Source organism: Mauremys mutica, chromosome 15, assembly GCF_020497125.1.
Source record: "Mauremys mutica isolate MM-2020 ecotype Southern chromosome 15, ASM2049712v1, whole genome shotgun sequence".
NCBI lineage: Eukaryota > Metazoa > Chordata > Testudines > Geoemydidae > Mauremys > Mauremys mutica.
This window is the reverse complement of record NC_059086.1, coordinates 36,132,109-36,157,406: the sequence shown is the minus strand read 5'-3', so window position 1 is coordinate 36,157,406 and position 25,298 is coordinate 36,132,109. Positions and strand designations below refer to the sequence as shown.

Here is a 25,298-nt window from a genome sequence, read left to right as displayed (position 1 = left end):
TGCCGCTGGGAGCGGCGCGGGGAGCTGGGCGCGCCGGTGCTGCAGATCAGGTCCAACGCCAACACCGTCGTCACCCCGAGCGCCGGGGGCTTGCTGGAGAGGACCCTGATGGCCGCCGTCCGCTCACCGTGGACGAGGGTAAAGCCTTCAAGCTGACCAGCACGCGGGACGCCAGCAACCACTTCCTCGCCGGGGGCGGCTTCGCCCGTTTCGCCGACGGGCGGTTCGTCCGCCGGGCCCGGGTCAATGGCGTCCCGCTCAACGGAGCCGTCCGCCGCGCCAGCGAGACCCTGCCCCACGTCCCGTGCAGCTGCAAGCCCCACTCCGGAGCCTGGCCGCCGTGCCACACGGCCGTCCAGAACCGCCCGGGGAAAGCCATCGCCCCGTGCCTGAAGCACGCCCGGCCCGGGACCGACAGCCAGCTGCCGCCCGACGTCGGCGTCACTGACGAGGCCCAGGGAAAGATCATCCTCGTCGACGTCGCGGTCTCCTTTGAGAGCAGGACCCCGGCCTTTCGCCAAGCCCGGGCTCGGGAGCTGGAAAAGTACATGCCCCCCCGGCCGACGCCCTGCGAGCGAGGTGCAGATGGACGCCCTGATCGTCAGAGCCCCGGACGCCTGGGACCCCTGCCCCGAGCGCGTGCTGTGGACCTGTAGGATCGGTCGACGCGACGCACGGCTCGTGTGACACCCTCCGCTGGTCCAGGGACATCTATTCCGGCCACGTCGCCGGCCGCTGACAGTCCCAGGAGGCCTGAGCCGGAGCCGCATTGAGCATCGACTATGAGAAAGGGACCGAGAGACTTTGTCTGTTGGACCAGAGGAACTGGACCCATCAACTCAGTGGACGTTAAATCTCAGCAAATGAGGGTCCATGCGTCCTCGTCATCGTATCCGCTCGTTACCCTCCACGCCGGAGCGTGGCCGTTGTCTGGGCAACAGCCCCTCCGATCTCCACGGCTGTACCCTGGCCCCCACTCGGGGACATTGCAGATGACGGGTTCCTGACGCCTCCCGATCTTCCCCCGAACGCCGCACCCCTTGAGCAGCCGGGCGCTAGTCCCTGATCACCAGAAACGTCGACACGGACACTCGGCGCCGCTCACGGCTCCTAAACAGCCTCCTCGGGTGGGGGCGGGGAGCGCGGCCCTGCGTGCAGATATAGACCAGTGGGCGTGGCCGGGCGTGCAAATATCGCCCAGGAGGCGTGGCCTGCCCGGGAGAAAACAACGTGGAGCAATAGGGGGAAGGGGGCGTGGTCCAGCGGAGGGGGGCGTGGCTTTTCCGCGCAGGGGGTGGTATATAAACGGGAGGGCGGGGCGCGGTATGCAAAGTAGGGGGCGGGGCATCCGGGCGGCAGGAAGCGTCGTTTCCGCTGCTGTCTGTGAGTCGAGCGGAGCCGGAGTCGGGAGCGGGGCCGCCGCGTGAGTCCGGGAGAGACCGAGACCCCCCCCCCCCCCCGCGGCGTCCCCCTCCCCCACCGCCGGGCTCTGCCCCCCGCCCCCCCCCCGGGGTCCCCTCCCCGGGATCTGCCCCCCCCCCGGGATCCCCTCCCCCCACCGCCGGGCTCTGCCCCCCCGGGGATCCCCCTCCCCCCACTGCCGGGACCTGCCCCCCGCCCCCCTCCGGGGTCCCCTCCCCGGGATCTGCCCCCCCGGGGATCCCCCTCCCCCACCGCCGGGCTCTGCCCCCCGCCCCCCCCGGGATCCCCTCCCCCCACCGCCGGGCTCTGCCCCCCCGGGAACCCCCCTCCCCGGGCTCTGCGCCCCCCCCGGGGATCCCCCTCCCCCCACTGCCGGGAACTGCCCCCCTGGGGATCCCCCTCCCCCATCGCCGGGCTCTGCCCCCCCGCCCCCCCCCGGGGATCCCCCTCCCCTCACTGCCGGGACCTGCCTCCCCCCGGATCCCCTCCCCCCACTGCCGGGACCTGCCTCCCCCCGGGGATCCCCCTCCCCCCACTGCCGGGAACTGCCCCCCCGGGGATCCCCCTCCCCCCACCGCCGGGCTCTGCGCCCCCCTCCCCGGGTCCACCTTCCCGGGATCTGCCGGGAACTGTCCCCCCCACGGGGTTCCGCTTCTCCACCACTGGGAACTGCCCCCCCGGGGTCCCCCTCCCCCACCGCTCCCGCAACCGCCGGGACGTGCGCCCCTTCCCGGCTGGCCCTTACCCCCACTGCCGGGATCCCCCCACCCCGAAGCTCCAGCCTTCCCCCACCCCGGAATATGTCCCCCCAGGGAACCCCTCCCCCCACCGCCAGCACCTGCCCCCCTTCCCGGGTGGCCCCTCCCCCCACCGCTGGGATCTGCCCCATTCCTGGGAGCCCCCATTGCCTCCTCTCTTGGGATCCCCTGCAAATCCCCCTGGAATCTGCCCCTCCCCCTCCACTCCCCTCCTGCCCCCCGGAATCCTCCATGGGAATCCCCCGGCCCACCCCCAAGACCTGCCCCTCCCCCCTGAGATCTTTCCCCTCCCTCACTCTATGGGGATTTCCCCCCCCCCCCCAGCACCTCCTCCCCCCATCTCCTCCACTTGCCCCTCTCCAGGGGGATTCCCTCCAGCCACTCCCTGGATCTGTCCCCCAGCCTCCCCCTCTCAGTTCCCCCCTGGGGCCTTCCATGGGGATCGCCCCCCACCTCACCCCTGAGATCTGCCCCCCCGCTCACCCCCCCTTCAGCCTTCCTTCCCCTGTTCCCCAGTGCCCACCGGGGATGCACCCCTCAATCTCTCCCAGCCCAGGGGATCCCCAGGCTCCTGTCTTCCAGCCTGTCCCCCGCCCCCTTCTCCCCTGCCTGGCCTTGGGGGTCTTTTCCTCCCCTCAGACCCCAGCACGGCCCCTGGGTTCCCCTTTTAGCATTTCCCCTCATGAGACTGAGTTGGGGGTGAGCCCCACAGAGGGACCCCACTTCCCAGGCAGCCCCTCCCTTTTGGAGAAGGATCCTCTGACGACCTCCCCCCCAGGCATCACCCCCTGTAACATCCCCGCCCAGCGCAGGGACCCCCAGTATCACAGCGGATGGGGGTGAGCCCTGCATATTCCAGGAGCCCCCCGCTCATGGAGAGACCCCCCCAGCCTCCCTCTGGGCTCCACCCCCCCAGTAACACCCTGTTCTGCCCCCCACCCAGCACGGGGACCCCCTGCCCCCCAACATCACAGCAGATGGGAATGAACCCCATATAAGGACCCCCCCAAGAATGAGACCCCCCCTTTCCAAGCACAAGGACCCCCTGTACCCTCTGCCCCCAACATCTCAGAATGAGGTGAACCCCACAGAGGCCCCCTGCTTTAGGGAGCTCCCCCACTCAGAGACCCGCCCCCCGACTCATTCCCTGGGCTCCTCCCCCTACCATCCCCTGCTCAGCCCAGGGAGCCCCCTTCACTCCCCCCCACATTTCTCCCAGCACCCCAGCTGCCCCCTCCCCCGCTAACCAGCCGCCTTTCCCCTCCCCCGTTCGCTGCAGGCGAACTCCCGAAACCATGCCGCTCTCCTGGCTTTTGGCCGCCGTCCTGTTTGCTGCTGCGGCGCCGGTGCCCATCGACCGGCCCAAGGCGGAGAAGAAGGCGGAAGAGACGCCCCCGGAACCGCCGGTAAGAAGCCGGGTCTCTGCCCCTTTTCGGACTGGATGTCGCCCCATCACCTTGTAGCGGGGAGTTCCGCCGGCTGCCGGCAAGCCCGAGTCAGAGCCAAGCCCCGTGTTTAGTCTCTGGCCACTTCTTTGGCCCTGTGATGCCCGGTTTGGTCAAGGCACAGTGAGACTGGAAACGCTTCCTTGGTCTCAGACACACCCCCCCCCTTCATTTTTTTTGTTTGGACCCAACAATGCACAGTTGTCTTGTAGCAGGGAGTTCCGCTGGCTTATTGCCAAGGCTGAGTTGCTTCTGTGTGTCTGGGGTACCTGTCTGGCCTCTGTGACCCTCGTGTCTGAGCCCCGCAAGATCTTTAATCCCCACCCCCCTCCTGGGAGCTAGGGCGGTGCTATTCCTCCATGTTATAGAAGGGGGAAACTGAGGCACGGGTCACTGTCCGAGCCTCCCCTGAGCCCGGCCTCCTTTTTATAAAACCTCTCAGGCATTGGAGTTTAGCTGCTAGGGGGTGTCACGGACTCACAGGTCGTGCCCACTCTTGGCCCCTACGGTCCCTGGAGGGGAGCGTACGACACCCCCCACTTCGTCACAGGGGTTTAACCAGAGACTGGCTGAGTGGCAGGTGCCAGGGACCCCGACTAATAATGGTTCAGCTAAAAACAACAGATTTCCGACCCCCCCCCCCCGGCGACGGGAAAGATCCAGCTTGTGGGTGCTGGGAAGGCAGAAAGGGAAGGGTTTCCTGGTATGGGTGTTACAGCAGGAAAGCTGCGAGTCCCCCACTTAGGGGGCTGTGTGTTTGAATTTAACAAGACAACTAACTCGGCTGGAGTAGGGTTGAAGTCAGACAATAAATCGCTACTTCCTCCGGCCGGCGCGCCGAGGACGTGCGCATGACGCGTGGCGGCCCCCGAATTCAGCTCGGTTCTAACGCACTCCCCCCAAATTCACGCCGCGGGCGCTGGCTGCGGCGGAAGAAACCCCTTGGAAGTCACTTTGGCTCGCAGCTTCCTTTGAAAATGATCAACTGACCTGATCAATAAGCCAAGGACATCCGGGGCTGATTGGTCGCTGCTGAGATCAGCTGTTGCTGTAGTTGGCTTTTAAGGACTTTAGACGGGAATGAAAACATCAATCCACTGTTCCGGGGGTTAAACCTAGGCTTGGCCGGTTTGATTTTTGTGGATCAGTTCAGCAGCGACGCTCCGTGTTTATTTTTTATGCCGATTTTTCGGTTTTTCTCGGTGTCCGTTTTCACGAGGGCGCGGAATTCGGAACGTGGAAAGCTTTCGAGGCGCTAAAACGCGCGTGGTCAGCGTCGTCTGGCGAACTATCGCTCGGAAACAGCCTTCAGTGAAACCGTAATAGGCTTCCCAGCACCGTGTTCTCTCTCTCTGCCTCCCTGGGAGTTTCCATTTGCCTCCATGGTGCTGGTTTTTTCCGTGTGTCCAGGGAAATCAACGCTGACGATCCAAAATCGGATCCTGTCACCGCGCCCCCTTACCGAACACACCTGAATGTTCCCTGCCCGTCTTGTCAATTATCGATCTGATCATTAAGAAAGGGATAGATAACAAGGCAGAAAATATCATATTGCCTCTCTCTAAATCCACGGTACGTGCACACCTTGAATACTGCGGGCAGATGTGGTCTCCCCATCTCAGAAAAGATATATTGGAATTGGAAAAGATTCAGAAAAGGGCAACAAAAATGATGAGGGGTCTGGAACGGCTGCCGTATGAGGAGAGATTAATAAAACGGGGACCTTTCAGCCTGGAAAAGAGACAACTGAGGTCTATACAATCATGACTGGTGTGGAGAAAGTAAACCAGGAAGTGTTGTTTACTCACAACACAAGAACTAGGGGTCACCCAATGAAATGAACAGGCAGCAGGTTTGAAACCAAACAGGAAGTATTTCTTCACCCAGCGCACAGTCAACCTGCGGAACTCCTTGCCACAGGATGTTGTGAAGGCCAAGATTATAACGGTTCAAAAAAGACCTAGATAAATTCATGGAGGATATTCATGGAGGCCATTAGCCAGGATGGGCAGGGATGGTGTCCCTGGCCTCTGTTTACCAGACACTGGGAATGGGCGACTGGATGGATCACTGGATGATTCCCTGTTCTGGTCATTCCCTCTGGGGCACCCGGCTTTGGCCACTGTCGGAAGACAGGAGACTGGGTTAGATGGACCTGTCACGGACTCACGGGTCGTGCCCACTCGTGGCCCCGTGCGGTCCGTGGGGGGGGAACCCCCTTCAGGGCGACAGCCCTTCTCGGGGGGCCGCTCTCTCCCGGGTTAAGCCCCTCCACCTCCTGGAGCCGCCCCTTTCTGAGCCTTAGCACGTCTGTCTCTGCCGTGGGCCCCCTCAGGGAGTCCCCTCGCTCCGGACCCCCCGGGGGCCTCCACCCCCAAAGGAGCCGATGCCCCCCCGCCCTGCTCTCTAGCCCGGAGCGACTCAGCCAGCATAACACAGGAGGGTTATTGAGCGTTGAACCCAGCACAGGAAACTCTCCGGCCTCAGGCCTGGCCCCCCTCAGCCCAGCACGTCCCAGTCCCCCTGCAGCCAGGGGGGCTCTGCCTGCCCCCCCCTCCAGCCCCGAGCCCCCCTGCTCCCAGCTGGGCCTCCGAGACCCCCGGCCCCAAGCCCCCCTCTGTCCATTGTCTTCTCTCCAGGGAAACAGTCTCCTGGTCTCCTCTCCCCTCCCGTCCTCTGGCCCCTCTGGCTGGACCCGGCTGGTCAGGTCACCGGGGTCCTGTCCCCGCAGCCCATTGTCCTCCCCCCGGCCAGAACCGGCTGCGACTCCTGAGCTGGGCTTTGGGCCGATTCGCCCGATTCTCCAGAATCGGGCCCCGCGCCGGCGCCTTTTTAACTTTTACTCACCCGGCGGCGCTCTGGGTCTCCGGCGGCATTTCGGTGGCGGGTCCTTGAGTGCCGCCAAAGACCCGGAGCGAGTGAAGGACCCTCGCCGCCGGGTGAGTACGAATCGGGCCCTGCACTTGCTAAAGCCGGTCCTGTGACACCAGGTCACCAGTCACTGGGGTCTCCATCCTCCAGGCCGTCGGCCGGGGTCCCGCGTTCCCTCTCCGGCCCTCTGTGCCCACAAACTCCCTCTCCCCCTCCCCTCATTAACCCGTAACACCCGGGGACACTGAGTCCCACCCCCTCGGCCTGGAACCCCCTGGGAAAACACGGAGAAACGACAATCCCCCACTTCGTCACAGGCCCTTTTGTCTGGTCTAGTGGGGCCGTTCTTATGATTAATTCCTCGTTTCGTCAATGTCGTCCGTTACAGACAAGATCTGTGAGCAAGCGTTTAAGGCAGAAGACGGCGCTTAGAGGAATTCCTGAGACGCCAGCAGCGTCTCTCGTTAGTTGAGTAATTACAGGCAACGCCTGCCTCTCAGCCGTGAGAAGAAGTCGCTCTCTGGCCTAAATCAGTGCAGCCAGAGGGAGAGGACACGTGATCCATGAATAACGCGCTACGGTCTGGTTAAAATTTGGTGGCGTCTCCCACCCAGTTCAGGGGTCCTGAGATGAGACCAAAGTCTCCCCTTCCCCCCCCCCCCCCCGCGGTATTCCAGGACCAGCATTAACCCTTTTGCACCTGCTCGTGAGCACTGCAGCGTACGAGGGAAACTGAGGCAGGCTGCGGCCTGCTGAAAAGGACGATAGAAAATTCCCCGCTGGCTCACCCAGGCGGCACTCCCCAGTGGGCCTGCCAGTGCGTCTCCACCCAGGACAGGAGCTACAACGTAGCTTGTAGCTTGCAGCTCCAAGGAAGCCAGGAGGCTCGGGCAGCTCCGGTGTGTTTATTAACCGTTGGCGTCAGGGCAGCCCCCGGCTCCGCTCGGGCGCGAATCGGGTCCCATCACCGGCGGGCTGCCATGGGCGTGGTCACGTTTTGGCTGGTGGGTTCTGGGAAGGCGGATCTGGAAGGCTCTCCTCTTGGGAGGATTACGGTAACACAGCTCGACTAGGCAAAGGGAGGATCGTGTATAGATGGGGAAACTGAGGCCTATTCCCCGCCTCTCTGCTCTAACCACTAGACCCCACTCCCCTTCCAGAGCCGGGGAGAGAACCCAGGAGTCTTGGGTCCCAGCCCCCTGCCTCTAACCACTAGACCCCACTCCCCTCCCAGAGCTGTGACAGAACCCAGGAGTCCTGGCTCCCACCCCCTCACTTTCCCCGCTAGACCCCACTCCTCCCAGAGCTGGGGAGAGAACCCAGGAGTCCAGGCTCCCGACTACAAGTAAGGCGTCACCTGAAGCAGGACGGGCGACTGTTCTGTGTGGTCGCTGTATGTCCCCGGCAGATTCAGTGTGTTCTGGAGGAGATATCGGGGGGGGGGGGGGTGGGTTCAGGGCAGGGTTCTCCCCCCCCCCCCCCCGGCTGGGAGGGGCCCGTGGCCTGACCTCTCGCTGTCGCTCGGCAGGACACGGGGCTCTATTACCATCGCTACCTGCAGGAGGTGATCAACGTGCTGGAGACAGACGGCCACTTCCGGGAGAAGCTGCAGGCGGCCAACGCCGAAGACATCAAGGTGAGAGAGACGGGGCCGTGGAGGGGCGCCCTGCCTGGCCCCGGGGGGGCTGGCTGGGGGGCGGGGCCTGGGAAAGGGGGCGTGTCTTTATGACAGCTGCTCCCCCCCCATCTGCGGCAGAGCGGGAAGCTGAGCAAGGAGCTGGACTTCGTGAGCCATCACGTCCGCACCAAGCTGGATGAGCTGAAGCGCCAGGAGGTCTCCCGGCTCCGCATGCTGCTCAAGGCCAAGATGGACGCGACCATGGAGCAGAGTGAGTGGGGCGCCCGGACGCCTGGGTTCCTTCCCCAGCGCCGTGAGGGGAGGGGGGGGTCTAGTGTGTGTGTGTGTGTGAGAACTCGGGTACTTTTCCCAGCTGTGTTAGTGGTACCTGGTGAACTTTCACCTTTCCCTCTCTGCCTCAGTTTCCCCACCTCAGCAAGGGAGGATGGGGGGCTGGAACCCCACAGAGGGGAACAGCCCCATTCCCCACCCCCCTGAGCCCGCCAGTCCCTGCCCTGGGGCCGGGTGGGAGCCGGCGCCCCCTAGAGGGGACGGGCCCCTGCCCCATTCCCTGCCCCCCTGAGCCCGCCAGTCCCTGCCCTGGGGCCGGGTGGGAGCCGGCGCCCCCTAGAGGGGACAGGCCCCTGCCCCATTCCCCACCCCCCTGAGCCAGCCAGTCCCTGCCCTGGGGCCGGGTGGGAGCCGGCGCCCCCTAGAGGGGACGGGCCCCGCGCCCCATTCCCTGCCCTGTGTCTCCCCCAGATGTGCAGATCGATCACCTGGGGCTGCTGAAGCAGTTCGAGCACCTGGACCCCCAGAACCAGCACACCTTTGAGGCCCGTGACCTGGAGCTGCTCATCCAGGCAGTGAGTGTGGGGGGGGCGTGGGGAGGAGAGGTCAGAAGGAACCAATTCTTGGGGGGGGGGGGGGATGAGGCACACAGGGGAGGGGGCAGCTGGGGGGTTGGTGGGGGGGGCTTCATCCCATCCTCATCCTGGATACAGTGAGGAGAACCCCCCCCCCGCATGGGGAAATCCCCTCCTGTTAACCCTTTCACCCCCGCCTGAGGACTCGCCCAGCCTGGGGTGGGGGGTAGAGGGTGGGGGGCTGCTGAGTCTGCCCCCAAGGAAGGGTGGAGAGAACAAGATGTGGTTGGGTCAGAGCAGTGGGGGCTGGGGGCCAGGACTCCTGGGTTCTCTCCCCAGCTCTGGGAGGGGAGTGGGGTCTAGTGGTTAGAGTCGGGGGCTGGGAGCCAGGACTCCTGGGTTCTCTCCCCAGCTCTGGGAGGGGAGTGGGGGCTAGTGGTTAGAGTCGGGGGCTGGGAGCCAGGACTCCTGGGTTCTCTCCCCAGCTCTGGGAGGGGAGTGGGGGCTAGTGGTTAGAGTCGGGGGGCTGGGAGCCAGGACTCCTGGGTTCTCTCCCCAGCTCTGGGAGGGGAGTGGGGGCTAGTGGTTAGAGTCGGGGGGCTGGGAGCTGGGACTCCTGGGTTCCGTGCTGACGGCCGCCCCTCCTGCAGGCCACCAAGGACCTGGAGAACTACGACGCGGCCCATCACGAGGAGTTCAAACGATACGAGATGCTGAAGGAACATGAACGGCGCGAATACCTCAAGTCCCTGGACGAGGAGAAGCGGCGGGCGGAGGAGGCCCGGTTCCAGGAGCTGCGCCAGAAGCACAAGGAGCACCCCAAAATCAACGTCCCGGTAATGACACCCCCACCCCCGTGGGGGATGGGCTCACCCCCAGCTGGGTGTAGGGGGCAGAGCAGGATGTGGGAGTTACCTGGGGAACTCCTTGCTGCAGGGTGTGTGTGTGCGCAGGGGGGACGCATTTGCCTGCAGGATCTGTTGCTTCAGGGGTCACAGGTGAGCATTAATCTGCAGAACTCCCTGCATTGGGGGCTGGGGTTACCCCAGAGAGCCCACCGCTGTGGGGGACGGGAGGTTAGGGGGGATCGCCTGCCTCTGTCCAGCTACGAGACACTAGAGGGCGCCAGGGAGCCAACGGCCAGACTTACGCCGAATTCATCTGCGGAACTCCACGCTGCAGGGGGCGGAGGTGGTCTCCGGTCGTGGGCTCGGGAAAAGGGAGGGGATTAGCCCCCCCTCCCAGCTCTGGGAAAATGTGGCGTAATTGCAGGGGCAAGTCAAATGGGACAGAGCCTGAATGATGATTGGCAGGCGGGGGGCTTGGATCGAGGAGACCTGGGTTTTATCCCCTCCTCCCCTTGACTCTGCCCCCTACAGGGCAGCCGAGATCAGCTCAAGGAAGTCTGGGAGGAGACAGACGGGCTGGACCCCAGCGAGTTCAATCCCAAAACCTTCTTCAAACTGCACGGTGAGGGGCCTGTCTCCCGCCCCGGGACACTCCCCACCCCTGCCCCAGGCAGTCCAGAGCCCTCTGCCCAGCTCCCCCCTCCGTGTGGGGCCAGCGCCCCCTGCTGAAGTCACCCCGGGGGAGTCAGGCACGTCCCGTCCTCCGTTCAGGGGATTTAGGGGCTCGGGGAGGCGGGCAGGGTTGGTAACACACTAGACCCCTTGGGGTGGGATGGGGGGGCTGTACGAGGGACCCACCCCCCAAGTCACCTCTGCCCCCAGCATTTTCACAGAGACCCGACCATCCCACCCCATAGTGGGTGGAGAGAAATTGACACACGCCCCCAACTCCCCCCACCGGCGTATTCAGCCCCCCTGTGGGGGTTTGACACGGGGACGTCTGGCTCCTGGGAACTAGGAAACTTGTCACCCGTCGGGGGCTGCTGGTGAGAGCGAGATGGGACTGGTGCCTCCTAGAGGAGAAGGGCCCCGTTCCCTGCCCCCCCCCCCCCCGAGCCAGCCAGTCCCCGCCCTGGGGCCGGGTGGGAGCCGGCGCCCCCTGAAGGGGAGATTCCCCTGCCCCGGCTGCGCTCACCCCCCCGTTTGTTGCAGACACGAACAGCGACGGGGTCCTCGACGAACAAGAATTGGAAGCGCTTTTCACCAAGGAGGTGAGCTTCCCCGGGGGGGGGGGGGGGGCCGGCGGGGGGTGAAGGCCTGTGCGGGAGGGGTCTGGACTGCAGGGCTCCCTATTATCCTTCCTCCTGGACCCCAAGGGAGTGGGGGGAAGCCGCCCCATGGCTGTGCTGGGGGTGCTGGTGTGCCGGGGGTAGTCGGACACCAGGAGGCGGCAAACAGAGGGGGAGTGTGTGAGTGTGTGGGGGGGGAGAGTCGGGAAGGGAGCTGGGGGGGGCGAAGATGGGGGGGGGCGGCTGGCGGCAGAGGACGGGGAGGTCCTCAAGGGCAGATCTTCTGTGGGTCTGTATATTTGGGGGGGGAGGAGAGCTAAGCTGTGGGGATAGCAGTGGGATGGGGCTGAGGAATGGGGCGAGACAGACTATTGGGGGCAGCGGTGGGATGGAACCGGCAGGGCTGAGCTGTGAGGGGGATGGAATGGGCGGGGCCCTTGCGGGCAGCGGTGGGTGGGCAGGGCCTAGGCGTGTGTGTGTGGGGGGGGGGGGGACGGGGCTATGCAGCTGGGCGGGCGTTGATCGGGTGTCTCCCCCCGGCCCCCCCCCCAGCTGGAGAAGGTCTACGACCCCCGGAACGAGGAGGACGACATGCTGGAGATGGAGGAGGAGCGTCTGCGTATGCGGGAGCACGTCATGAAGAACGTGAGTGACACACGCTCCTGCCGGCGGGGGGCGGGGGGGGTCCTGGATTCAGCGTCCGGTCTATTCCCCGGCCTGGGGGGCTGTCTCCTGCCCCCACGCTGCCTCGTCACCTTCGCTGGGCCGTTTGGGGGATCCCCCAAGCCTCAGAACGTGAGATCCTGCCCTGCCTTTCCCCAGCTTAGCTACCCCTTGCAGCCCATCTGTCCCCGCCCCACATCTGTCCCCCCTCACGTTCTTCACTCTTGTACGCCCCCGGGGCTTTTCCCCTCCGCTTCGTCGCCCCCGCAGGTGGGAATTCTCTTCGGCGAAAAGAAACCAAAAGCTTTAGCTGATACAGGGGCTTTCGGATGCTATTTTTCATGTGCGAACCCCTAAAAAAGCTTGGCTGCAGGAGCTCGACCCCCATTGGAAATCTTAGATGTAGCCTGTGCCCGCCCAGGGCTCCGCGGACCCCAGCGTGAAACCCGCCGATCGAACGGAAAATCCCCGATTCGGGGAAGCGACCGCCGCCGCGTCGCCCGGAAAACCCTCATCCGGACGCGCCCGCCGCGCCCTTTTCTCAGATCCGTCTCCTTTTGCGCCGGCGCCGCCAGCAGGGGTTCGCCGAGACGGGTCTTTTCTTCCCCATTTCACCGCCCTTCCCGCGCGCTTTAATCGGCCGGGAGGACGCTCGGTTTCTGACCGCGACCCGGACGCCCGGCGGGTTCTGACCGACGTTCGTGTCTACGCAGCAGCATCTACGGCCAGTCGCTGTTCTCCCCGGGGGGGCTCCGGACCCGGATTGGCGCCTTGCAAGCTTCATTGGCAAAACCAACACGGTCCCGGAGTGAAGGGGAGACGGGACCCATCCAGCCGCTTTTCCCCTGCGGGGATGAGAATCGGCACCTCCACGTCGGAGGGGGTGGCCCTCTCCCGGATGAAAGTGACCGGGGAGCAGCTGCCGTCACTGGCCGCGTTCGAGTATCTCGGGGTCGCGTTCGCGAGTGACGGTGAGCGGGAGATCGACCGGCGGATTGGGGTGGCGGCGATGCACCGGTCTGCGGCGGTGAAGCAGGAGCCGAGTCCCCATCCTCCCCTCTGGGCGTGAGCTTTGAGGAATGACCGAAAGGGACGAGATCGCGGGCGCAAGCGGCGGAAATGAGGTTTCTCCGCTTACTTTCCAAGACAGGGTGAGGCGCTCGGAGGGCCTCCGAGCAGAGCCAGGAAAAGCAGCGTAAAGGAAGAAGAAAGAAGCAGCAGCAGTGAGGTGCTCTTGAGCGCGGTTTCTAAGCGTCAGTCCTGCGGGCTCCGGCACCTCCGCGGTGGGCATTTCGTCTTCCCCGCTGTATGTTCGAGGTCTTGCCTGGATGCCGTTCGGTCTCCGAGTTCCCGTTTCTGAACCGTAAAAAAGGGGGCGGCCGAGTCTTGGCCTCCATCGACCGTTTGCTGTTGTCCCGGGCCCAGTTCTGCAATTGCCCAAAATTCGTAGCTGCTTTTCTGATTCCGTCAAGGACCCAAGAAGCAGAAGCCATCAACGAAATCCGACAAAGACCCACGCCAGAGGCATCCGCAAAGAGAGACTCGGGCCCGGTGGATCTGGCACCAGATCGCCGTCGCTACTGGGGACGATTCCAACCGGGAGTTTCCTCACGGGTCTTCCTAACGAGGGACCCTCTTTTCTATTGTAATTCTGACCACGCCGTATGCGTCTGCATGATGGCGTCCACCCCCTTTTCCTCATCTGGCCTCCCACACCCCAGGAATGCCCCGTTTTCCCCCCAGGTCGTTGCTTCGTGCCTCTTAGTCCTTGTTCACATCTCTGTCCTGCATGCATCAGGACTGAAAGGTCGGTGACGCTACAATCGTGGGCCGGGACACTCTCTGGCCGTCTCCTCGCCCGCTGGCACGTCTCTCTCCGTCATCTGGTGACGTCGCTGGCGTCGGGTCGCCCAGACAAGCGTTCTCCAGCCTAGTCGGGCAAAGCTAAAATTTTACGGGTGTCGGACTTGCGGTCCGGCCCCGCTTTATTTATTTACCTAACGCTCGTCCCTCCTAAATACGCTTTGATTGTCTGTTTCTGTCCTCCTACAATTGAAATCTATTGCGCCATCCCTGGATTGTGTCCAGAAAGAGCCGTCTCCGGGTACCCGGCACGTTACCCGTCTCTGGGATGTTTCTCGAGCAAGCTGTCGGTTCAGCGCGGCTCAGCCAGCCACCTGCCGCCGGCTCGTTTTCCAGCGAGCGAGCCGCGTTGTCTGTAGTTCCGTAACGCTTTCGTCCGTGGTCGGCTGCACCGTGTCCCGGGAGGGGGGGGGTTCCTGTTTTTGGGGGGGTCCCCGTTCCAGCCTGCGGCTCCAGTACCTGCTCTGGTCTCCCATGGGGCAGGGAGAAAAATCAACCCCCACGCACCCCCCCAGACCCCCGCCAAGAGGCACCCCACGGGGCCACAATGCCTGGGGGATGGGCACAGAGTTCCCATGTTGGGGCTCAGGATGGGGGACAAGGGAGGTGGATGGGGGGCGTAGGGAGTGCTGGGGGGCCCAGACCCCATCTGACCCCTTAATCTCCCCCCCCCCCCCCCTCAGGTGGACTTGAACCAGGACCGGCTGGTGACGCTGGAGGAATTCCTGAAATCCACTGAGAAGAAGGAGTTTAACGAGGCCGGAGGCTGGGAGGTGGGTGTCGGGGGGGCGGCTGGGAGGTAGGGATTTGGGGGTCTGTGTCTCTTGGGGGGGAGGCTGTGTTGTCTAACGGGGGGGGTAGGGTGGAGGGGATGGGGGCCTGAGTGTGGGGAGGGGAGGGGTCGATCCTGGCTCCCACCTCCATCCTCCTTCCCTTCTCCTCCCCCCCCCCCCCCGCCCCAGACGGTGGACGAGACCCAGGTGTACTCGGAGGCGGAGCTGCAGCGGTTCGAGGCGGAGCTAGCGGCCCAGGAGGCGGAGCTCGGCCGGCGGGCGGAGCAGCTGCGGCGCCAGCACCAGGATCTGCAGGAGCAGCAGGTCCGGCTGGACGCCCAGAAGAAGGAGTATCAGCAGGTGGGGGCGCTGCGGGGTCCCCCCCTTTCCCCACCCCCTCCCTTGATCTCTCCACCGAGGGGTGGGGAGGGAGAGCGGCTTTGGGTCCCCCCTGCCCCTCCCCCTGGGGGGGTCAGCCCCTCTCCTGCCTAACTTGGGGATCCCCCCCCCCCCGGAAGTGACACTGCAGGGGGTAGGGCTGTGCCTCGGAGTTGGGGGGTGGGGGGGCATGTGTCTGCCCCTCCCCAGGAGTCAGGCATTTTGGGGTGGGGGATCAGCTGCCTCCCTCCCCCCCCCCCCCCACTGCGGTCACGGGGGGGGGGGGGGGGAAGATCGGCACGGGGGGGTGGAATCGAGCCGCAGTAGCAGAGTTGTCTCCCCGCCCCCCCCCCCGCATGTATCTGTCCCCTGGGGGGAGGGAATTCAGGGCAGGAGGGGGGCAGACACCAGCAATTCCCATCCCAGGGGGGGAGGGGTAAAGGCTGCCCCCCCCCTCCCCCATCAGCGGGGGCCAATGTGGGAGCAGGCCCAGGATTAACCCTTTCCTCCCCCCTCCCAGGCCGTGCTGCACATGGAGCAGAGGAAAACCCAGCAGGGGGAGGCACCGGCGGAGGAGCTGAAATTCCAGGACCTGGGCCTGGATGCCGCCCTGGCAGGTAGGATGGGAGCTCAGGACGCCTGGGTTCTCTCTCTGGCTCTGGGAGGGGAGTGGGGCCTAGTGGTTAGAGCGAGGGGGGCTGGGAACCAGGACGCCTGGGTTCTCCGCTCTGGGAGGGGAGTGAGGATCTAGTTGCTCGGTGCCAACCTGCCTTCTCCTGTCTCCGTTCCAGATCCGGCCGCGCCGGCCACCCCAGCCCATGCCCCTGAACAGAACCACGTGGAACCTCCCCAGAACCAGCAGCAGCAGTCGCCCCCACAGCCCGAAGTCCAGATCCAGTGAAACCCTGTGTGAGCTGGAGATGGGCGGAGCCTCTTGTTGGCCCCACCTCCTCCCACTTCTGGGCCCTGCCCCTCTTCCTTCCCCACTGGCGCGGGGCTGGGGTCCTAGTATAGCATCCAGGCCAGGGGCTGTGCTGTCCGCAGTCCCCTTTTTGGCCACTGGGGGGTGACATTGAGTCTTGTCTATTTTTGGATCAGGGGCGTCGGTTGGAGCTGGGGGCTTCCTGCCCCATAGTGCTGCATTGTTTCCTAGCTTCCCCCACTTTCCTGGGGGTGGGGGGCTGCTGCAGTGCATGCTGGGTAGGCCCAGCTCAGTTTTTCCCTTCCCCACCTGCACACGAGCAGGTATTCTGGGGGTCGGGGCAGGCTTGCAGTGCACCTTGCCATTAGGCGGTGCATTATGGGTAACCCAGCCCCCCATCATGGCAATAGATTGTGCTGTTAGCACTGTCTCCCCCTGCCCTCCTCCCCCCCCACACCAAAAAGCCGCCTGCTCCCCCAAATTCTCTCAGCTCCGTCTTTCCATATTGCTCATGGGCCCCACTGCCCCCTCCCCCCCCCATCTCTGCTCTCCCTCCCCACCCTGTGCTGGTCGCGGCGATGAAATAGACAAACTCCCCCCCCCCCCCCATCGTCCTGAGCCCCTGGGTTTATAACACAGGGGGACAGACCCCCCCCCCTTAAAATCCTTCATCCCCTGGCCGCCTTCCCGAGCCGTGAGTGGGGTTCACGTGGCGACTCCCCCGCTCCAAATTCTAGCTGCAGCCTTAAGGCCGATAGAACCGGCTTCATTAAAGGGGGTGGGCGGAGCTTCCAGGGGGGGCGGAGCTTCCCCTGAGCTGGGCCCGACCCCACCAGACCCGGGGCAGGGTGGGAGCAGACCCAGGTTAGAAATTATGGGACTTGGCACCAGACTGGTTTTGAATCATGGGCATTTTGGGGGAGACTGCGGGGGAGGGGCCGGGACCGAGACCTGGCAGGAGTTTGGGGGTGATCTGGTGGGGGCTCCCCTTTTGGGGGGGATAGACCCCCATGACCCCCCTAGCAGCGCTCCCCAGCTGCTATGGAACGAAACTGACCAGGCCCCGGGTGTCTCCCCAACCCTCCCCCCCAACTCGTACTAGCTTTAGGGGTGCTCTGCTGTCCCCCAAATCCGCAGTCTCTGCTCTGCAGCACAGGGAGCAGTCGCGTGTGTCTTTCTGCCTCGCTGTTTTCCCCACATAAAGGGATAATTTAAGACACAAACTGGTCTCATTTTTGGGCTCGTGTGGGGCACCGGGTCCGACTGAGACTGGGATCCTCTGCCCTGGGCTCCAAAGGGTGTCGAAGATGCTGAGAAAGTGATGGGAGGTAGTGGCGGGGAAAGGCTGGTCCCCAGGTGCAGAGCTGTTTAATTGGTTTGCTGATCAAAGTGAGCGGTTGGAGCCTGGGTGGGACTATTTTTTAAATCCTGTCCTACAATTCCCACGTCGTTTCTTGCATTTTTATCCCGCTGCCCCCTGAAAATCCCCTGAGATTCTCCCATACTATGAAAAAAAAATTTCCCCACAAAATGGAGTTAACCTGTGGAACTCCTCGCCACAGGATGCTGTGAAGGCCAAGACTATAGCAGTGTTCAAAAAAGAACTAGGTAAATTCATAGAGGACAGGCCCATCCACGTCCATGAACCAGGAGGGACAGGGATGGTGGCCCTGGCCTCTGTTTGCCAGATGCTGGGAATGGGCCACAGGGGATGGATCACATGATTGTTACCTGTTCTGTTCATCCCCTCTGGGGGACCTGGCACTGGCGGCAGACAGGACACTGGGCTAGAGGGACCTTTAGTCTGATGCAGGCTGGCCGTTCTCATCAGTGAATATAATGTTTGTCAGTGGAATTCAGATGCAATTTTTACCACTAGAAATAAAACCAATCTCGGAAAATACTTCCCCTCCCTGCGATCAGACCCCTCCACTCACATTTAAGTATTAAAAGGTTTAATGGGGCTGAGGTTTTTTGCCCCTGTTCCTGCTGGTACGGCAGTGGGACACCCCCCTACACCCAGCTCTGGGGGGAGGGACTCCCCCCCGCTAACAGGATTCTTGCATGGAGCAGAGAAAAGCCCTGAATGTGCACAGATCCCACTGCGGCCTGGCAGGTGGTGGGGCCAGGGGGTTGCCTTCCTGGGCAGCTGGACTCTGGGGAAGATTTGGGGGGCTGCGGTGGTCCCAGCACTGCTCCGGTGTGGCTGGTTCTCCAAAAGGCTAACAGGACCCTGGGATGCATCAACCAGGGAACCCCCTGTGGGAGCAGAGAGGGGGTTTGCCCTCTGGATCAGGCCCTGCAGCAACACTCAGGGAATCCTGGGCCCGGTTCTGGGGCCTGCAGGTACCAGGGGAGGTGGGGGCTTCAGCAGCCACAAGGGAGATTTCAGCTGGAGTTGAGGGAAAAGTTTCAGGCTCGAAGGGGAGGCCAGGGGGGGCCCTGGCTTCCTGGGCAGGTGGGGAGGGAGCCCCCCCCCCATGGAGGGGTTTAAGGCTTGGTTGGACACACAACAGCCTGGGCTGGTTCCAGATCCAGGGCCCTGGGGGGGGCAGGGAGCCCCTGACTCAGGCGTGTGTAATCAGTGACTCAGGCCAATCCTGGGAAGAGCTTTAAACTCCTACCCCGTGCCCATGAGTCAGCAGCCGGTGCGCCCGGTCTCTGTGCCTCTTGGGAATCTTCCACTCAACTGGCTGGGGAGCTCCCCCTCCGGCCGAGCCAGATCCTCCCCTGGATTGCACCTGGGTCAGGTCCAAGAGACCCAGAACAGGTCCCCCCCCCGCTAATACGGCTGAGAGCAGGGGTCCAGTCTTCCCCCCAGGAAGGATCCTTCTCTCCTTGTACAGATGGGGAAACTGAGGCAGGGTCCAGGCCCCTCTGAGGGAGAACGCCAGGGATAGAACCCAGGAGTCCTGGCACCTCTCTGCCATAGGGAGTAGACCCACCCTGCCCCTCCCCATAGCTGGGGAGAGAACCCAGGACTCCTAACCCCCCTGCCACAGCTCTGACCACCACTCCCCTCCCCCAGCAAGGGATGGGGAAATCAAGGCGTCCTGGTTCCTAGCCCCTAAGTTAAGTTCAAGAGGTTGATGTAAGCAGGGGCCTTGGGCCACTTATAAAATACACCCCCCCCCCCCCGGGAGAGTTGGGAGTTTTATTAACCCTTTGTGCTCTCTCTGCACCCCCTGAGGCTGCATTACAGAGATCAGCCGGCAGCGAATGGCCAGGAAATTCTCCCCCCTCGGACGCCGGGGGAGGGGTCTGAACACCACCACGCAGAGCGAGCGGCCACCTATTAAACCTTTATTAGCAGACTTGGAGCAGTTAAAGCAGCCCAGAGTCAAGGTAATAAAATACCAGGGGGATTCAGAAACGCAAGGAAGAGGCCCGGGCTTCTTGAGAAATCCCTTCCGCCCCCCACCCCCCATACAGCCTGATATAAAAAAATATAAATTAGTCCCCGTCCCAGCCAGATGGACCAGCCAGAAAATAATTTAACAGTAATAAACCAACAGATCGGAGCACACGCAGGTGAGAGATTGAGGTAGGTAAAGGGGTGTCATCCCCAAAGAAACCCAGGAGGCCTGGGTACCAGTCCCCCCTGGCTCTAACCACTGGTCCTCACTCCCCTCCCAGAGCCGGGGAGAGAACCCAGGAGTCCCAGCTCCCAGAGCTGCAGAGGGGAGCCTGGCTCCAGAGCCAGAAGGGTTAATGCGATCACCACTGGGGGGGGGGGCCGGGAAGACAGTTTCTGCCCTAGCCCAGTCTTCCATCCCGGATGCCTGGGTCCTCCATCCTTTCGGAGCAGAGCTGGAGAGACATGTCCCGCGGCCCCTCCCCCTCCTTTCCCTCGTGGAGGGGGAAGGGCGGCTCCGGGGCTGTTCTGTGGATCCTCCTCCAGGCTCCGGCCCGGTGTCCCGGCTCCAGGCAGGGCCTGAGGATGGCCCCCAGCTGCTCGATGCGCCGGTGAAAGCGGCTCCGGTCCCGGGCCAGCTCCTCCCAGGGCCCCCGGCGGGCAGCCCGGCTGGCAAAGGGCCAGACCAGCAGGGGGTGCACCGTGACGACGGGGGAGAATCGAACCTGGATGGGGTGGGGGGAGAAAGAGAGAGAGGGTGAGGGGAGAACCCAGACACTAAGGACATGGGGGAGAGAACCCAGGAGTCCTGGCTCCCAGCCCCCCTGCTCTAACCACTAGACCCCACTCCCCTCCCCCAGCCAGGGAGAGAACCCAAATTCCTGGTTTCCAGCACCCCCCTGCTGTAACCACTAGGCATCCCCCCCCTCCCACACACTGCACCAAACTTTCTGCTCCCTAGAAGCAGCTGGTCTGAGCCAGCTCGGAGGGGGGGGGGGAGAGAAGGGCGAAAGGCAGCCAATGACTCACTCGCTGACGTCACCCCGTTCCGGAAAAGCCCAGCGTTACACAGAAATTACCCGATGTTTCCTAGCAAAGGGGCTGGGGGGGCTGCGGGTCGGGAGTGAGGGGCACCAGCAGGGCGGGGTTGAGATGCCCAGCTAGGAGAAGCCCCCCCAGGATCCAGCAGGCCTCGTTTCACTCTATTGCATAAGATTCCCCTTGTGGGAAGGCAGGTGAATCTGATGTCACCCCCTGAAATTACCCAGCAGGCCACTGGGGCCTGTGCTTAGGGAAACTGATCAGAGGAGAACCCAGGAGTCCTGGCTCCCAGCCCCCCCTGCTCCAACCACTAGACCCCACTCCCCTCCCAGAGCCCAGGAGTGAACCCAGGAGTTCTGGCTCCCAGCCCCCCCTGCTCCAACCACTAGACCCCACTCCCCTCCCAGAGCCCGGGAGAGAACCCAGGAGTCCTGGCCCCAGCTCACCTTCTTAGCTGTCCGGTTGCCCTCAGAGTTCGAGGTCTCCGCCTTGACGGGGTCCCCGGCTCCCCGGGATCCCAGCTCACAGCACCGAGTCCTACTAGGGACACCCCGTCTCATAGGCCAGGGCTTCTCAGGGGGTTGCCAGGGGTCCCCCTCTTTTTCAGCCTCAGAGTCCGACCCGCGGAGGTAGAAGGAAACCCGGAATTCCTGGTTCTTGGGCCGTGGCGTGGTGGGGTCCGGGGGGCCCCCAGCCAAGCGTAGCGGGTTGAAGGGGTCCTGCCCACGGCACAGGGTCCCCCACAGCGCTTCGTTCTCCTCCGAATCGGTCCAGTCAGCGCCCGAGCAGCCCCCTCCATCATCTCCCTCCTCCTCGCTGGGCCAGTCTCCAGCATCATCGTCGTCCTCCTCCTCCGAGGGGCAGTAGAACAAGGACAGGACATGGGGGTTCCTGGTGACGGGGTGCCCCAGGTCTGTGCCACCCTGCGGGCAGCTGGGGGCGTCTCCCCCAGGTGGCTTGAGGCCTCCTTCAGGTTCCCCACCAGCCCCGTGACATTCCCTGTCCTGCGGGGACCAGGATGGACCATCCCGAGGTTGCTTCTGACCATCTCCAACCTCCTCCAGATGGAGGAACGTCTCCAGCCGGGCCGTGGCCTCTTCTCCACAGTTCACTCCCTCCTCCTGGTCGTGGGACACAGAAGGAGCTTGGGGGCTTCCCCCTGAATTCTCTCCTCCCCAATGGGGGGCTGGCCCCTGGGATGCAGCGGGACCAGCTGCAAAGTCCTCTCCTTCCTCCGGGACTCCCCGATGTGCCGGGAGCGGGGTGGCCAAGCCGTGGCATGGGCGGGCCGGCCCACGGCTCTTCCTCCTCCTCTGCCGCCTCCTCCTCCTCATCATCACGGCCGCGGGGAGGCGACGCCAGTAACCCAGGAGCGACAGCACAGCCCAGGTGAGCACATCCAGGAGGCCACCCAGTTGTGGGGACAAGACGCGGAGCATCTTGACCAGGCTGGGAGTCGCGGTTCCCTCGGGGGCTGGAATGAGGAAGGGAGACACGTCAGTGCCTGAGAATCCAGCGGCCAGGTGTGTATGTGGGGGGATGGGGCATCGCTGTGGGGCTCCCAGCTCACCCCTTGGGAAATTCCCCAAGTGGGGAAAAGAACCCAGGCGTCCCAGCTCCTATCTGCTCTATATTAGATTTTCCCTAGAGCTGGGGAAAGAACCCAGGAGTCCGAGCTCTCCTGGCCCTGGCAGATGGCTCCCGAGTGCCATCACCTGGTACCATCAGCCCTCAGTAACCTGCAATGACTCAGAACAAAGGGGGGGGGGTGGCTGGGAGCCCGGACTCCTGGGTTCTCTCCTTAACTCGGAGAGGGGAGCGAAGGGTGAAGTGGTTAGGACAGGGGGGATGGGAACCAGGACTCCTGGGTTCTGTCCCTGGCTCTCTCTGCCTCAGTTTCCCCCCTAGTTTTTGGAGTTTTTTTTCTTTTGGGCAGAAGCACCGAAAGGCTTCCACGCCTCTGGAGTATCGGGTTGAGTGACTCTGAGGGAGGGCTGAGCGTGTCTGGCTACACCCCAACCTGGAAACCAGGGACGCGCACCCCCCCCCCCCCGCGCTAGCCCGATTAGGCTAGAGCTAGATTGGGGGAGCTGCTGGTGCAGGGGGGTGATCAGTGGGTGGAATAGGGATCAGTGTCAGAGGGAGGAGGGGCTGTGGGAGCACCCCTGGGGGGCTGGTAAGCTGTTCCCCTGAACAGTGGGGAAACACCCCAAGTTTTGACACCCCTCCCACAGCACAGCTCACCCCATTGCAGGGCACAGACCCCGAGGGGGAGAAATGTACATTGGGGTGTTGAACAAACAGGGGACAGTATCACCCCGATGTGGGGCACTTGGGGGGACTCAGAATAAGAGGGGGGGAACAGACCCCCTAAAACAGGAGGCAACAGGGTGGGGCCATTGGCCCGGGAGTGGGGGGTGGACAGAGTCAAGGATGGGGGAGGGAGGGAGGAATGAGATGAGGGGGTTCAGGGAGGAGGAGGAGTTTGGCTAAGGCAGAATAAGGGGGGCAGGGGCAGCACAAGGGTGCAGGCTGACTGTGGGGCGCAGGGGAGAATAGAGGGGATCGGTGGGGCAGGGGGACGCTAAGGGGGCGCAGGGGGATCAGTGGGGCAGGAGCTGGATCGGGGGAAGCGGGGGGCTCCGCGGCGCCGGCCCCCCCCCGGGCAGGGCATTGGGGCCCCCCCCCTTACCGGCGAGCGGGGCGCTGCAGCAGCGGGCTCCGTGGGGCGGGCGGCGGCGGGAGGCTCCATCGGGGCTGGTTGTTCTGTGGCTGGAGGAAGAGAAATGCTGGGCGGGGCCCGGCGCGCCGGGTTATATAGCGCCTGGCGCTGACGTCGGTGTGACGTCACAGGGGCGGGTGGAGGGCGACAGCGCAACAGAGCCCGGCACGTGCCCAGCGACACACAAGCCAGCACGTGCCCAGCAGTGCAACACAACACAACATACACACCGCAGCACGTGGCCAGCAGTGCAACACAACACAACACACAGAGCCCAGCACGTGCCCATCAGTGCAACACAACACAATACAACATACACAACCCAACATGTGCCAAGCAGTGCAACACAACACAACATACACAACACACAGAGCCCAGCATGTGTCCAGCAACACAACACAGCCCAGCAGGTCCCCAGCAGTGCAATGCTACAAAACAGTGCAATTCGAGACAATACAGGGCATACCCAGCAACATGTACACAACCCAACCCAGCACAACACAACACAGCATGTACCCAGCAGTGCAACGCAACATGTACACAACACACAACAGAGCACCACACAACCACCCTCCCTAACACATACACAACAGTCCACAATGCAGCACGTACACAACACAACACACATAACAGTACACAATGCGGTACATGCACAACATAGTGCAAGACAACAATTCCTGATCCATCACAACCAGTACACACAACCCCTCACAATGCAGCACCTATCCTGCCCCACCCAACACATACACCAACACTCACAGCACAACAGAGCATCCAGAGTGCCACACACTTCACGCACAGCACAGTGCAAACCACGCGGAACAAATGCCACACAACAGAGCAAACACACAACACAGTCACAGTCCAACACAGTCACAATCCAATGCACGCACAACACATCAGTGCAAATGTACAACACAGTCACAATCCAACACAGCAGACACACAACACAACTACATCCAACACAACATGCACACAACCCTGCCCAGTGCACACACAACAGAATCACAACACCACATACACAAAAGAGCCGTCACACAACCATTGCACATATAACCCAATCAAAGCAACACAATCCCAAGCAATACACAACACAGGCAATGCAACCACAACATGGCAACTCAGCACAATCACAACCCACTCCAGGAGCCTGCCCAGCACACTGAATACACACCACTCGACAATACTGCACAAGCCCAACACACACACACACAACACCACAACCTAGCAAAACTGAACACAAAGTACCACCAGACAATATAACACAACACAACAGTAGGCACAGCACACAGCATAGAGGCCCCGGAAACACAGCACAACCCAGGGATGTTCAACACATCATGCAAAGACACAGTGCAACACAACACCCTCTGGTGGAGCAGCACAAAAGGTGACACGGCGCGTGGCACACAACACAATCAACACAATGCTGCGCTCCAGAGATACACAACAACACAACCACCACTAAACGTCATACCGAACTAAACATTGTATATGTGGGAGCCAGGACTCCTGGGTTCTCTCCCCAGCTCTGGAAGGGGAGTGGGGTCTAGTGGTTAGAGCAGGGGGGGCTGGGAGCCAGGACGTCCAGGTCCTTTCTAGCTCTAGGCGACCCAGGGGTCCCAATTCAGGCCTGGTGGGGGGTGGCTGGGGATCCCCGTTACACTCCTGCGGGGTTGGGGTTTCCCTTGAAATTCCAGGCCTCAGAGCACTTTCACTGTTAGTTTTCACTTTCACTTTTCGGGCTTATTTTTCTTCCGTTTTCAAAACGGTGTGAATGTAGCTTTTCGTTTCCTTCCGTCTCAGGCAGCTGAAATAGTTGGTTGCGGGGGAGGGGGCGGAGCCAGGACTCCTGGGTTCTCTGCCCAGCTCTGGGAGGGGAGTGGCATCTAGTGGTTAGAGCAGGACAAGGGCTGGGAGCCAGGACTCCTGGGTTCTCTCCCTGGCTCTGGGAGGGGAAGGGGGTCTGGTGATTAGAGCGGGGGTGCTGGGAGCCTGGACTCCTGGGTTCTTTGTGTGTCTTGTCGCCACCCTGTGCCTCAGTTTCCCTGTTTGTGAAATGGGCTAATGCCACCCTTAGGGACGCACCAGGGACATTGACAGGCTCCCCTTTATGGATCCCCGCTACTCAGGGCGGACTTCCCCTGGCAAGCCCCGCCCTCCGTCTGCAGCGTGGGGGGCGGGGAGGTCGTGGCCAGACATGCAGCGCCCCCGGGAGCCATGGGCAGATGCAGGGGCCCGGATGCCTCCCTGTCCTGAACGCGTCCGGCCACACGGGGGCGCCAGATGCTCAGGCCAAGTGTGTGTGTGGGGCAGGGGGGAGGAAATGACCCTGTATCTGTGGGGCGCATGGGTCAGCCCCCCCCAACACACCCCCCTCCACCTCCAGGCATCTCTCTGGGTTCCCAACACCCCACACTAACCCAATCCCTCCCGAGCCAGGGAGAGAACCCAGGAGTCCTGG

General features: G+C 63.0%; 2 protein-coding genes across 2 annotated transcripts; one reads left to right on the top strand and one right to left on the bottom strand.

The window, feature by feature from the left end:
- Positions 1–1,333: 1,333 nt before the first annotated feature.
- Positions 1,334–17,619, top strand: NUCB1 (nucleobindin 1). The gene is made up of 13 exons (XM_044988765.1): positions 1,334–1,423; positions 3,460–3,586; positions 8,025–8,132; positions 8,253–8,385; positions 8,877–8,980; positions 9,631–9,816; positions 10,360–10,450; positions 11,041–11,099; positions 11,670–11,762; positions 14,327–14,416; positions 14,606–14,776; positions 15,315–15,411; positions 15,586–17,619. Exons 2-13 carry the CDS (start codon positions 3,476–3,478, stop codon positions 15,693–15,695), a joined length of 1,353 nt encoding a protein of 450 aa, XP_044844700.1. The 5' UTR covers positions 1,334–1,423; positions 3,460–3,475; the 3' UTR covers positions 15,696–17,619.
- A 1,235-nt stretch (positions 17,620–18,854) lies between these two features.
- PPP1R15A (protein phosphatase 1 regulatory subunit 15A) lies at positions 18,855–22,890 on the bottom strand. Its single transcript, XM_044988163.1, has 3 exons — positions 22,805–22,890; positions 20,559–21,586; positions 18,855–19,796 (listed from the first exon to the last, which is right to left on the bottom strand). The coding sequence occupies exons 2-3, from the start codon at positions 21,549–21,551 to the stop codon at positions 19,473–19,475; spliced, it is 1,317 nt and encodes a 438-aa protein (XP_044844098.1). The 5' UTR covers positions 21,552–21,586; positions 22,805–22,890; the 3' UTR covers positions 18,855–19,472.
- Positions 22,891–25,298: the final 2,408 nt, after the last annotated feature.